This window comes from Protopterus annectens, chromosome 10.part0, assembly GCF_019279795.1.
Source record: "Protopterus annectens isolate FY-2018-M chromosome 10.part0, PAN1.0, whole genome shotgun sequence".
In the NCBI taxonomy this organism is placed as follows: Eukaryota; Metazoa; Chordata; order Ceratodontiformes; family Protopteridae; genus Protopterus; species Protopterus annectens.
The window spans coordinates 1,314,233,316-1,314,246,483 of NC_056744.1; the positions used below are offsets into that span (position 1 = coordinate 1,314,233,316).

The 13,168-nt window shown below is 39.3% G+C and overlaps 1 protein-coding gene across 2 annotated transcripts in view; it reads right to left on the minus strand.

Moving 5' to 3' along the window:
- The window catches only part of LOC122813586 (pancreatic alpha-amylase-like), an 883,322-nt gene that overhangs the window by 295,982 nt on the left and 574,172 nt on the right, over window positions 1-13,168 (minus strand). For both annotated transcript variants that reach the window (XM_044085993.1, XM_044085992.1), the window contains exon 8: window positions 3,239-3,360. In XM_044085993.1, the coding sequence (XP_043941928.1) occupies window positions 3,239-3,360 (122 nt within the window). The remainder of the gene's footprint in view (window positions 1-3,238; window positions 3,361-13,168) is intronic.

Consider the following 13,168-nt stretch of genomic DNA (forward strand, 5'->3'; position numbering starts at 1 on the left):
GAGTCTTGCAACACAAATGAAATATTCAAAACAGTTGTTCTGCTGTATCTTTATTAGCTTGTACCTCTAAATCAGTTAATAATTCATGTATTTATGTATTTATTTAATTATTTATTTGACCTTGTTGAACAGGAAAAGTTCGACTGGGTAAAACCCATTTTCAGTGGAAGCACGAGGAGAAAAGCTCTACATTTAAGTTACACATGATGTACATTTACAATTGCAAGGTAAAAACATCTGCACATGAGCATACGTATATAATTTTTAAATATTTTTATATATTTCTTACATGAATATAGCATTTTAACACTAAAAGCAATGGACATCATAAATTGGCTAATTATTGAATAGGGAAATAACATACAATAACAATTAATGTAGTAAAAGCATGATGGCTGCAGGGAAAAGATCAAACTGGGATGATTTTGAGTTTACAGACAGACAAGTAGAATGCAACTTACTTAACAGGGTAAGAGAGATATGAAAGGAGAAGTTATGGAAATGAGCAGGAAGATAAATGGACAGAAGAGGAATTGCAGTTAGTGGTAGCATGTGAGAGAAATAAGAAAAGTAAGAGTTTAGGAAATAAGTACAGTATGCGTACAGTATAAGGTACAAAAAGACTGGGTAAGCAAACTGGCTGTAAGAATTGGAGAAAAGCAATCTGAGTAAAGCTAACCAGGTGAGCAGAAAGAACAGAATCATCTTTGGCACAGGTGCTGTTTAAGCAAAGTTTTGAAACTATTTAAGTTTTCTATCTATAATGTTAGACGACAAGATGGCAGGAATATTTTCATTAACAACATGCATATATCATTGTCATAGTATGCAACATATCTTTAAATAATTATTGTTCTTCAGAATGACTTTTTGCACCATGGCAAGTGCTTCTCTTCCCTTCCATCCTGCCTTAGTTCTGAAAACCATCACCAAAGCACTGCAAATTTAGAAATTATAAATATTTACTTTTTAATGATTCTCTTAATAGGTCATTGAAGACAACTGATAGATTCCAAGTAAAGTATACAAAACTAGAAATAACATTGAAAATTTTACTTAATATCACACATGACCCATGGGACCTATGGTATATCTGAACTGTCTGGATCCTGGCAAGATGAGTTAAAGTCACTCCATCAAAAGCTATGTAGAATAAAATAAATATGTATGGTATGGCTTCATGACCTTTAGTTAATGTGTTTACACATTAACATTGTTGAAAAAAAAATAGCTACAGTTGATTTAAGGTAAAAATGTATATCTTTCAACTTTTCTGAATGAGATTGCGGTGCAGTGAGGATTGGAAAATTTATTCTCTTCTCCACTGTAGTGTGATCTCAGAGTTGGAATATACATAATTAGCAGGGGGTGTGGGGGTGCATGAGGGCTTGCCCCACTGCAAAAACATTGAAAATGATATAGTTTTAATTTAAATTATTTAACTGTAGTACCTCTTGTTTGTGTTGTGCGCAACCTCCATTCATAACGTCTGAGTGTTGTCAGACATGCACAGAGGAGGTTGCTCGTTCTTTCAACTTTCAAAATGTTACCCTTTCAGTATTTTTAATTTGCGGTCTTTTGTTTCATTATTTAGAGTTTCAGTAATCCATATGTTCGATCTACTGAAGCAGATCCATATATATATATATATATATATATATATATATATATATATATATATATATATATATATATGGGTCTACTTTGTTTCATTGAAAGCTCATTTCACTGACTTTTTATTCACCGTAACCAAATCGCTGAAAGCTCAAATTACTGAAAACTAATTTCACCGAATCTCATTTCACTGAACTGAAGTACTGGCACTGCATAGAGTACTGTAAGGCAAGTAAAAGGTATATGCCCTTTTCCCTACTGTAGTGAGATCCTGGAGTTAGTATATATATATATATATATATATATATATATATATATATATATATATATATATTGGGGGTGTGGGGGGCATAGCCCCCCCCACCTAGTTTGGTTTTGTATTATATATCACTGAAAGCTTCAAAATAATACATTTTAAGCCACAGACATGCATACTTACAACACTAATGACTAACTCTTTGCAGAAGACACTATATACCCAAAATAAGTGGAAGGGCTGTGCCCCTCCACCCCCCTAACTATATATACTAAGTCCAGGATCGCACTACAGTGGGGAAAAGGTGATATACCTTTTACTTGCCTTATAGTGCTCTACACAGTGCTAGTACTTCACTTTAGTGAAATGAGATTCATGAAATGAGTTTTCAGTAATTTGAGCTTTTAGCGATTTGGTCAGGGTGAATTCAGTTTCAGTGAAATGAGCTTTCAATCAAACACAGTAGACTCATACATATATATATATATATATATATATATATATATATATATATATATAACACACACACACACACACACACACACACACACACACTGGTCAATGTTATTTGATTGAATGTTCATTTCACTGAATTCCAAATGGTCAAAATCATTTGATTGAAAACTAATTTCATAAAAAAAATTAGAAGTCTATAGAAACATATGTGATGATGTCATTCCTTATCCCAGTAGTTATTGGGAAGTGAATCTAGCAGAGTATGTCTGGATTGCAATAGTCACTGTCATGTTGTACTCCCAGATCTCTAGATGTTTGTGTTTGACCTCCAGCAGTGATTTACTGTGTCTTGTGTTTTTGTTCTTTTCACAATGGCTTTGAGATCATGAAGTTAGCAAATATAATTAAGGGGTGTTTGGATTTTTTATGGTATATTTGTTGTGGAGAAGGTTTTCTAAAAATGAGTTTTAAGTCAAACAAGTTTTCAATAATATACATGTATATACATTGGATATAGACATATCTATATCTATCTAGAGTTAACTCTGATGTTGCTGCACCTTGGACAGCAGTAAAGATAATGTCCTTGGTTTCAACGAGCATATGATTTGATCAGTTATGCATTGCTGCACACTTGGCTATCACACAGCTTTCCCACTTGGAGATGTAAGAGTGGTTTAGTTTATTAAGTAATAATAAATTCACAAATGTATCAACCAGATTACCATTTGAATAAAAACTGAACTGACATATTTATTTTTATTTTATTTTATTTGACATTTGTTTATTGGGATAGTCTATCTATTTATGTAACTATTTTCAGCAGAGGTCCAGGGAGAAAAGCTCCAGGTATAGATCACATTCACATTTCAATACATAGAGAATTTATATTAGTAAACAAGACTTACATACCTTATCTGTCGCCATCTGTGCTCACAGATCCAATCATTGCCACAGGTTGTGTCAGAATTAACTGTAACAGGTTTGGTTGAACCATTTGCATTGCTTGGTGGTCCTACCCAGTCATTGATGTCCTAAACAAAAACAAAGTAATGTCACAGTATATATAAAAATGCATCAATCCTGAATTAGAAAGCCTGCATACTGTTCTATCACAGATATATCAGGGTTATGCATTAATCCTAATCTGTTTAACAAAGCATAAAAGTGGCTTTGTTTCATTCTCTCCATGTGCAGACAGATGGAGCCCTTACTCCATCTTACTCCTCTACTGTCCTACCATCAATTATTAGTCACCCAATTCCCTTTCTAGAAAATGAGCTACCAGGTTGGGTTCCCATTCCATTTGTACAACAGAGTACTTTCTCATGCCTGGGCTGAAGTTATCATTTCTTTCAGAAACATACCCTCACCTGACAACATCCAGTGCTTTGTTAAGATTAGTTCAGTTCTTTTACAAGTTTTATTAACATCAGCCCGTATTCCCTTCTATCCTCTCGAAAGAAAAGGCCCACCTTCTCAAGCATCTATAATTCATTTTGCCATCACAATGGTTCACCTGCACCTTTCTATCATTACTGCTTTCTGTTATTATTGCTTTCTCTTCCATATACAGATGTCAAGGTGACAACAGTGTTCTAAATAAGGTCTCATGAAACAATCTAAAGAGCAAGAGAACTGCTTACTTGCTCCAGTAGTCTATGCCCAGAGATGCAGCTTAATATTGTTTTGGCCTTGGCTGCTTCCTTTTTGCATTGACCTTGGTGGTTCACTGCTAAAGATACAGCTACAAATACCCTCAAGTAATTTTCTTTTTTTGTGGCTTCACTCGCTTTAGCTTGCATACAGACCCAGATTTTTTGTTTTGTAGATGCAGCATCTTGCATTTTAAAGTACCAAACTCCTACTGTCACACGTCTTCTTTCTCATGTTTCCCCTTAAGAATGTCACATTTTTCACCTCTTGCCCCTATTTTAATGTTGTGTGTGAAAAGATCTCTTGTGTTTTCTATGCTAAGCTTAACATACTTGAAATATACATTAAACAACATGTATCTGATGCCAAAGCCCTGTGGTACCTCACCACATACATGTCCTCTTGATAGTAACATAGTGCTGTGTCTGAAACCTGTCCTATAGCCGCCTTATCATCATCTATCTCATGATTTTATTTTCTACCACTAACTCCCATAAGCTACCTTTCATTCGAATGAAATAAGAGACCTTGCTTCTATCTAAGAATATGATATTTTACCAGCATTTTCTTCTGAAATAATCTAGTGACATTACTGGATTGCATTAGGAATTTCTTGCTGCAAACCTATGTTGGTTGATATGCTGGAAAATATAATACTCCAAAAGCCTTCCAATTCTTTCAAGTATTTATGCAATGACCTTTTACATTACTGAGGTCAGGCATACTGGTTGAAAGCTGTTTGGGATATTTCTGGAGCTACTTTGTACAGTGTCAAGACAGCTGTATACTTCCAGTTATCTAGACTGTCCCAACAGATGAAGGCTCAGTTGAGCATTTCTGTTAGATGCTTAGTCAACACTTCAAACAATTCTTTAAATGCCATATGAGGCTACCCATCTGGTCACTGTTCTTTGTCTTTAACTATTATTTACAACTCCTTCTCTGCTCAATCATTCCATATGTTTACCTTTTATCACCTTCAACTTTGGGAACTCTGCCTCATTTATTTTAGTAAAGATGGGGCATAAAAATCATTCAGAGTTTCTGCTTGCTCTACTTATCCAAATGCCATGCAGTCAGCTGATCATTGTACCTTTCTATTTTTCTGCTATGCACCAAAAGAATACATTTTGCCTTCTCTTGTTCCTTGCCTTGATTTTTCTGTCTTCTGTGACTGCCATCTTTGCAGCTTCTTCTTATTCATGTTTAACTACTTATTCTGATCCCTTTCACTTTCTAAAGACATGCTGTTTTTTAATTCTTATTGGGCGGCCGCAATGGTGCAGCGGTTAGCATTGTCGCCTCACAGCAAGAGGTTCTACCGTTCAATCCTCGGCTGGAGTGCCTTCTGTGTGGAGTCTGCATGTCCTCCCTGTGGTTGTGTGGGTTTCCTCCGGGTGCTCCAGTTTCCTCCCACATCCCAAAGAAATGCTGAAGATGGATTAAACACTCTAAATTGGCCCTAGGCGTGAGTGTGTGTGTGTGTGTGTGTGTGTGTGTGTGTGTGTGTGTGTGTGTGTGTGTGTGTGTGTGTGTGTGTGTGTGTGTGTGTGTCTGTGTCTGTGTGCCTTCTGTGGAAGGTTGGGCACTGGGCTGGCAACTCGACACTGTAAAAACTCCACTGCCAATCATGAGTGGACAGATGATCCACTGTGGCGACCCCTAACTGGGAAAAGCCGAAGGAAGAAGACTTACATGACTTCTATGTTGAGCTACAATGGCTTTTCACTGATCTTTGAATTCTATCTTGAGCTACAGAGACCTTTTCCTTTTGATCTATTTCCTTGTGATTCTCCCTACATTACCTTCTGTAAGGGATTATTAATTTTTCCTAATGCCATTTTTGCCAGTTTCTGTTGATTTTTTTTGTCTTCAAGATGTAACACACTATCTGTCCAAATTTTATGTATTCACTATAATCCCACACAGGAGTTTTAAAATGCAACCTAGTGAATTAAAGTATGGAAAAAGAACAAGATGAGTAGGTTTGTTGCCATTTAATGGTTGATGCCTTTCAGATAGGTAATTAAAGATCAGCAAGGAGTATTATGAAAGTCCAATTGAGAGAGTCGAATGAGCAGTTGCAGGTGTGAGACAGTATCAAATGTGTTTGACAAGTCTAAGAACATGGTGGACACAAGCAGACCATCATGTCTGTCAGTTTATTATATCCGTAAAATGTAGTAGAGCAGTAGTGGTGCTGTGCATGTTGTGTTACTGAGAGCAGGTTATTTGAGGTTAGGTATTGCATCAGCTGCATATGGATGCATTTCTCTAATATTTTGGAGAGGGGAGAGAATCGTTATTGGTCTGTAGTTATTAAACTCTGTAGATGTGCCTGCCTTTGTGCAGTGGTATGATGTAGGATTTTTTCTACAGTGATGGGACGTATCTTCCTGTTATGGACCTATTAATTAGGTATGGACACAGGGAAGGCTATGACTTCTGCAGCCACTTTTAGGTAGTCTGATGGCAGTTGGTCTGCAGCTATAGATGTAGTTTTTAGTTTAAGGAGCAACTTGCTTGCAAGTAAGGTTGGCAATGGACTAAAACTGATGGACTGTAAGTGGTTTTGGTTGGAGGGGGGCAGATATGTTAGTGACTAAGAGAGATAAAATTGATTGTATAAAGCATGAATTAAACTGTGTGGGGGTTGCCTCTTGTACTGTCTGTTTTTGGAGAGGGACTAGTGGTCTTCCAGGGTGGAGTACTTTATTTAGTGACGACCAAAATGGTTTTGGGTTGTTCATATGCTTGTCTTGTAGGCTAGTATAGTATGCTTGTTTATCCTGTTTGACATGGAGTTTTGCAAGGTTTCTAAGATATCTAAACTGCTGGAGAGCATTTTGAGTTCTATTTTTATACAGTTTTTCCAGGCTTTAACCCTTTACTTTTTATTCCTTTGACAGCCATTGTGGGGGGTTAAACTTTGCTCTTTTATTACATACTGGTTCTAGATTTTTTAAGGTCTTTAAGAATACATTATTAAAGTGTTCTATAGGAGTATCTAGTGGCATTGTTCTAAGTAAATTCCAGTTATATCTTTTTATTGTTTCATTGAAAACATCTTTGCTGAAATGGTTGTATTTGGTATTTGATTACAGATTAAATGTTAATTTGGTTACAGTGAGTTCTAATAGCATATAGGTTCATAGGTTCATAGGTTCATACTAGGCTATCTGCCCGAGGGCATTTACAAGCCTAGCCCATCTTTTTGTGGCTTACGCCACCCCTTTAGTATGGGGAACTATACCCATTATTTTGCTGTGCCTCTGTCGAGCAGTGACACTGAGGTAATCCCTGGGGTATATCTGCGATCTCCCATCCATTGGTCAAGATTTCTCTTGAACAAGGCCAGCGAGGTGCTCTGCCTCACATATACTGGGATTTTGTTCCACAGCATAGGGAGTCTTTGGGTGATGAATCTATCCCTCCAGCACGTCCTATTAATAGCCGTGTCGAGGTTTAAGTCTCCCGCCCTTGGGGCTCTGATGGATCTGGATTTTTTGAGGTGAAGCATATTCATCAAATCTGGGTTTGACATGGCCTTGTATGTTAGGCAAAGGTCACCTCTGAGCAAGCGGTAAGCGACTGAATAGAGCTGGAGTTCTTTCAGTCGGGCAGCATAGGACAGATTTTTGAGACCCTTTATCCTTTTGGTGAGGAACTTTTGTGGCCTCTCCAGCTACTGCAAGTGTCGGGTCAGATACATTCCGAATGGGGCATTGTACTCGATCATTGGTCTGATGAGTGATGAGTAAAGGGAGACTATGACCTCCCTGATCTAGATGAGAATCCCTTCATGATAAGGTGGGCAATGTAGAAGGTCTTCCTAACTACTTTAGCTACATGGGTGTCGAATGACAGACTACTATCAACCTGGGTCCCCAGGTCCCTGATAACTTCTTCTGTGCTCAGTGGATTGCCACCTATTTGGTAGCTAGGGGTAACCTTGTTTTTCCCGAAGGGTATGACTATGCATTTTTGGCATTTAACTTTAGGCCATGGCTCTGGCACCAGTTATCCGTTTCTGTGAGACCCTTCTGAAGGATATCTGTGTCAGATGTGTTTTCTACTATGGCCCAGTTTGCAGTCATCTGCAAACTTTGTCAGCCATAACCCTCCTGTGTTTGCTTGTACTTCGGAAAAGTAGATGCCAAACAAGAGTGGGCCCAGGACTGAGCCCTGTGGGACACCACTTGTGACAGGCTTTGAGTCTGACATGGCGCCAGCAACTCTGACCCTGTGGGTTCTGTCACTCAGCCAGTTTGCAACCCATCTTGTGATGTATGGGTTAACATTTAAGCTGATGAGTTTTTCAGTGATACCCGAGTGGGGTATTGTATCGAAGGCCTTCGCCAGATCGAGGTAGGCTGTATGGACTGCCTTTCCCTCATCAATGGCTCTGGTGACTGTTTCGAAAAAGTCAACCAAGTTTAAAAGGCATGATCTGCCTTTGACAAAGCCAAACTGGGTTGGATCCAAAGTCTGCAAATTCCCTATGTCTTTATTTATGAGGTCCATTATGATCCTCTCCATGGCTTTGCAGATAAGGCTTGTCAAGCTAATGGGCCGGTAATTTTCAGGGTCGGTGGAGGCACCGCCTTTGTGAAGTGGGACCACAGTTGCAGTGCGCCACTCCCTGGGTACGTATCCGGAGGTAAGACTTTGATTAAACAGCTGTCCTAGCTGTGGGTTTAATTCCTCATTGAGTTCATGGAGCACACAGCCGGGGACACCATCAGGTCCCATGGATGCTGTGTTTTTTGCTTTGGAGAGAGCAGTTCTCACTTGGGCGTTGGAGATGTTTGGGGGGCTGCAATCGTTTGGTATAGATATCTCTCCTTTTGGGGGGGAGAAGTTTGCACTGAACCTGTCAGCCAGTATGTTGGCAATGTCTGTAGGATCAGTAATCTTCACATCATTTTGAACTAGTTCTGAGCATATCTGGGAGTTTCCTCCCAGGTTTCTAACATAGCTAAAGAAGGCCTTATGATTGTCTTTTGAGTCTTTAGCTATTTTTCTCTCAAAATTTGCTTTGGATGATTTTATGAGAGCTCTTAGTTTTTTACTTATAGTGATCAAGGGTGTCTTACCTTTTAAGGATTTTGCTCTATCTTGTAGTAGCTTCCTCCTTTTGTTGTAGAGTTTGTTTATGGCTGGGGTCCACCAGACTGGACGCTTGCCTTTGGTACAAAGAGTCTTTGTTTTGCTTGGGATTGCCTTATCCATGCAGTCCTGCAGGTGCTGGTAGAAGGCATTTGTACGTGATTCAGCGGCTTGAGTACTGTTTTCTGCCTGCTCGGGGGCCTTAAAGGAGACCACACTAGTCTTTAGGAGTGTGAAGTCGGCTTTCGAGAAGTTCTTTACTGTGGTCTTTTTTATTTCAGGTGGGGGTGGGATGAGGACCTCCAGCGAGATTAGTTTGTGATCTGATCTCACCAGTGAGGGGTATACTTCCGGTGTTGAACATTGTGCTCCCATGTTCGTGATGATGAGATCAAGTATGTTATCTCCTCTTGTGGGGATGGTGACTAGTTGTTCCATGGCATTTGAGTTTATGAATTCCAGGAACCTTTGGGCTAGGGTGTTTGGGCTTGAGTAGTGTTTCCAGTCTATATTAGGGTAATTGAAGTCACCTAGTATGATGGTGTTTGGTGATACATTTATCCCCTCTAGTGTTTTCAGGAAGGCCATGTGAGGTTCCTGAGTTTGTGAGGGTGGCCTGTAACATGCTACAATTTGCAGAGCAGTCTTGCCTATGGTTAATTGCATCTGGATGGTCTCCGATGCATCGTGCGTTGCCACCAGTCTTGAGGTGTGGGTGTCCTTGATGAATATGGATACCCCCCCCCTCCTTTCTTGGTATTGTCCGGATTTTGGGGCCGGAACGCATGATATGAGGTAAAACCTGATAGTGCTGGGGTGCTCTCAGGAGCCTTGAACCAGGTTTCTGTCACAGCACAGACATCGATGTTCTCCATACTGAGAAGGGCCTCGAGTGCGTGCATTTTGAGATTTAGACTTCTGGCATTGAGCAGCATTACCCTTAGTTTTTTCCTTTTTTGTGTTCTAGGGTGGTAGGTTTAGAATTTGAGCCTTACCTAAAAAAGGCACTATGGGGGTGGCAAGAGCCTTTGCCAATATCCGGAATCCCAGGGGTGACAGGTGCAAGCCGTCCCTTGCGAAGCAGCGTGGCTTGTCCAGCATGTCATCCCAGGCAGACAGACACTGGATCCCCTTTGAATGACACCATTGTTTAAGCCAATTGTTAAAGCTGATCATCTTATCTCTGTATTGTGGCATCATTCTTGGTGAAGGTAGGATACTGCTCAAGGTCAGGGTCATACCTGCCTGGGCTACATAATCAGAGAGCTCCTCAATGTCTCTTTTCATGTAGTCCAAGGAGGTACGTCTCAGGTCGTTTACACCAGCGTGGACAATGACTGAGTCATATTTGTACCTGCTGTTGAGAGACCTGAGTGCTTGCGTTATGTGGCGGATTCTAGCGCCCGACAGGCAGCTAACTGTGACCTTCTCCTTACTCAGTCTGGTGAGCGGGACGTCAGTGTGTCTGACTATGGAGTCACCAATGACTAGTGTGTCTGGCATTATGTTTGGCCTTAAGGGCTGTGACTGTTTGACACTCTGACTGTGAGGTCTATGTGTTGCAGGTGTTGTGTTCTGAGGTGGTGGTTGTTTGGGTGTCTGCTTTGGTGGCCTCTGCTGTTTTGGTAGATTTTTGATCAGAGCCTCCGAGTATGTCTTTGTGTGTTTATGTGTATGATTTGAGGTTGTGATGGTACTATGTGAGACTGGGTCTATAGTGTGTGTGGTAACCTTCTCCTCCTGACTGGTCTTGCCAGTCCTATGTTGAGAGAGCTCAGCCTCCAGTTTGGCCGTATAGTTGCATCTCTCGCATGTATTTGTGTTTTGTGGGAGGAGGAGAGGGTTGTCTGTGTACATGAGGCAATTGTAACATTGCCTCAATATTCCCAGGTTCACCAGCTGAGCAGGAGAGGACACTAGCAACTGATCCCTCGACATGCTAGAAGGAATAGACAAAAAACTTTAAAAAAGATTCCGGGGGACGTGGGTGACCGAGAAATGGGGGGTTGCCTTTTTTGGGGTACTATCTATGACAGGAGAGCCGTATCAAGGTAATAAGTACTGTAGGAGCAAGTGCTAGGTTTAACAGATAGAGAATAGTCTACTTGGAGTCAAGTAGAGATGATCTTTATAGTTATAGGATACGCTGAATAGATCAGTAGTATAGTTCGAAAAAGGTAGTTTTAAGGGAAAATTTGAAGAGTGGACTTTAGGTAGCCCGAATAGTTTAAACCTGCTTAACCGCCGCTGCCCTAGTGTGCAACAGTGGCAACTCCGCGCTAAATTGCGCAAACGCGCGTTTAGCGTTTTTTATATCAGGGGGCTGAAAGAAGCTAGGAACTGGCCCAAAACGACCAATAAACTACAAGTTGCTGGCTGAAACCTCACAAAACTGGACCAACAGGCAGCTCAATGCTTCCCACTCCCACTGGTAAGCAAGGGAACTTCCTCTCTTCCAAATTAGGTAAAGAATCAGTAACAGGAACTGCAAACAAAGCCCAGGGATCAGCAAGCTCTGAAACGCGCTGAAATATGTTAGTATGTGGTTATTAATTGCTTGAAGTTGTACAAGTTTATGGGTTTAGTGGGGGTAGTAGAATGTTATGGGTTGCCAGTCTATATTTAAGTCTCTTAAGTATTACAGTTTCATGGTTAATTTTATGGGATATCCAATACTCAATATTTTCAGCAATATCAGTGTTATTCCCTGGTGGTATATAAATTGCTGTTAAACATATAATTTTCCTGTTTTTGATTTTTAGGAGTATTATTAGTAGTTCAGCACAGTTACATCTGTGTACTTCCTGTGCAAATAGGGTGATGGTTAGAGAATTTTTTATAGATAATTGTTACACCACCTGCACTCTTGTTTTGTCTGTCATGCTTAAGTATATTATATCCTGGGGGGGAGGGGGAGTGATCAAATTATTCTTTATTTCTTTTTTTAACCAGGTTTCAGTAGCTATGACTACGTCAGGAGTGTATGTGGCAAGATAAGCATGTATGTCATGGATTTTATTGCACATACTTCTTAGGTTCATATTTAGTAAGGTGGTTTGGATTCTGTTTTTTTGCTGAGATGTGTTAAATGGGGTGAATATCTCTGCTAATATTTTGAACTGATATTTTATAGATAGAAGATTGTGGCCAGTTATATTGTGGCCTTTGGTTTATATTTGATCCTAAATTTGAATGCTTAGTTTTAAGATAGTTATAGAAAACTAAATCAGATGTTGTTTGTTTGTACAGATAGGGAAAGACAGGTTGTGTAGCTGCTGATATTCTTTGTGAGGATTGGTTGAAGTCCTAAGTATCTGAAGGAAATGGTTTTGATAATTGGTGATAATAGTAAAAAAAAAATAGTAAAATAATCTGATTTAGGGGCATCTTATTTAACTTAGGTTTCATCCTTATTATAAATTAGGATAAAAATGTTCGGATGGTAGTGGGTTGGTTGTATAGATGTAAATTGATAGTTATAGGAGGCAAGGATTAAGACAATTTGTGAGAGAAACTTGGGTGGTAAACTAGAGTGGGTGTTACTATTGGGAACAATTGTGTTGGTTGTTATTCTACTGGAGGAAACTGATGGTATTGGTTAGAGGAATATGTGGATGGTGGTATGGAAGTATAAATGTAAAGACAGACAGGATGGCTGGGAATTAGGGGTAGGGCAGGGGAACGGTGTGAGCCCGAGTGTTAACGAGGGTGAACGAAGTGGGTTGAAAACTTTTCAAGAGACAGAGAAAAACAATCAGTGATTTAATATAAAAATGTAAATAATAATGATAATGAAAATAATATACTAAATAATATTCTATTCACTTGAACAAAATTCCAATTTTTGAAAACAATCATACTGCACATTTTAAAACTGTATAAAGAAAAAAAAAGTTTTCTATTTCACTTTTTTGTTACAACAGATTTATACTATAGTATGCTATATAACAAACACTGGTGTTAGCTAAAAACCCATATCTATCTTTTATAATTAGCAGATTGCAGACAAGGTGTTTTTCTATGACTCAGATATGATCTTTTTTAGAACATCTATGAATTATCAAAAGCAAAATGTAT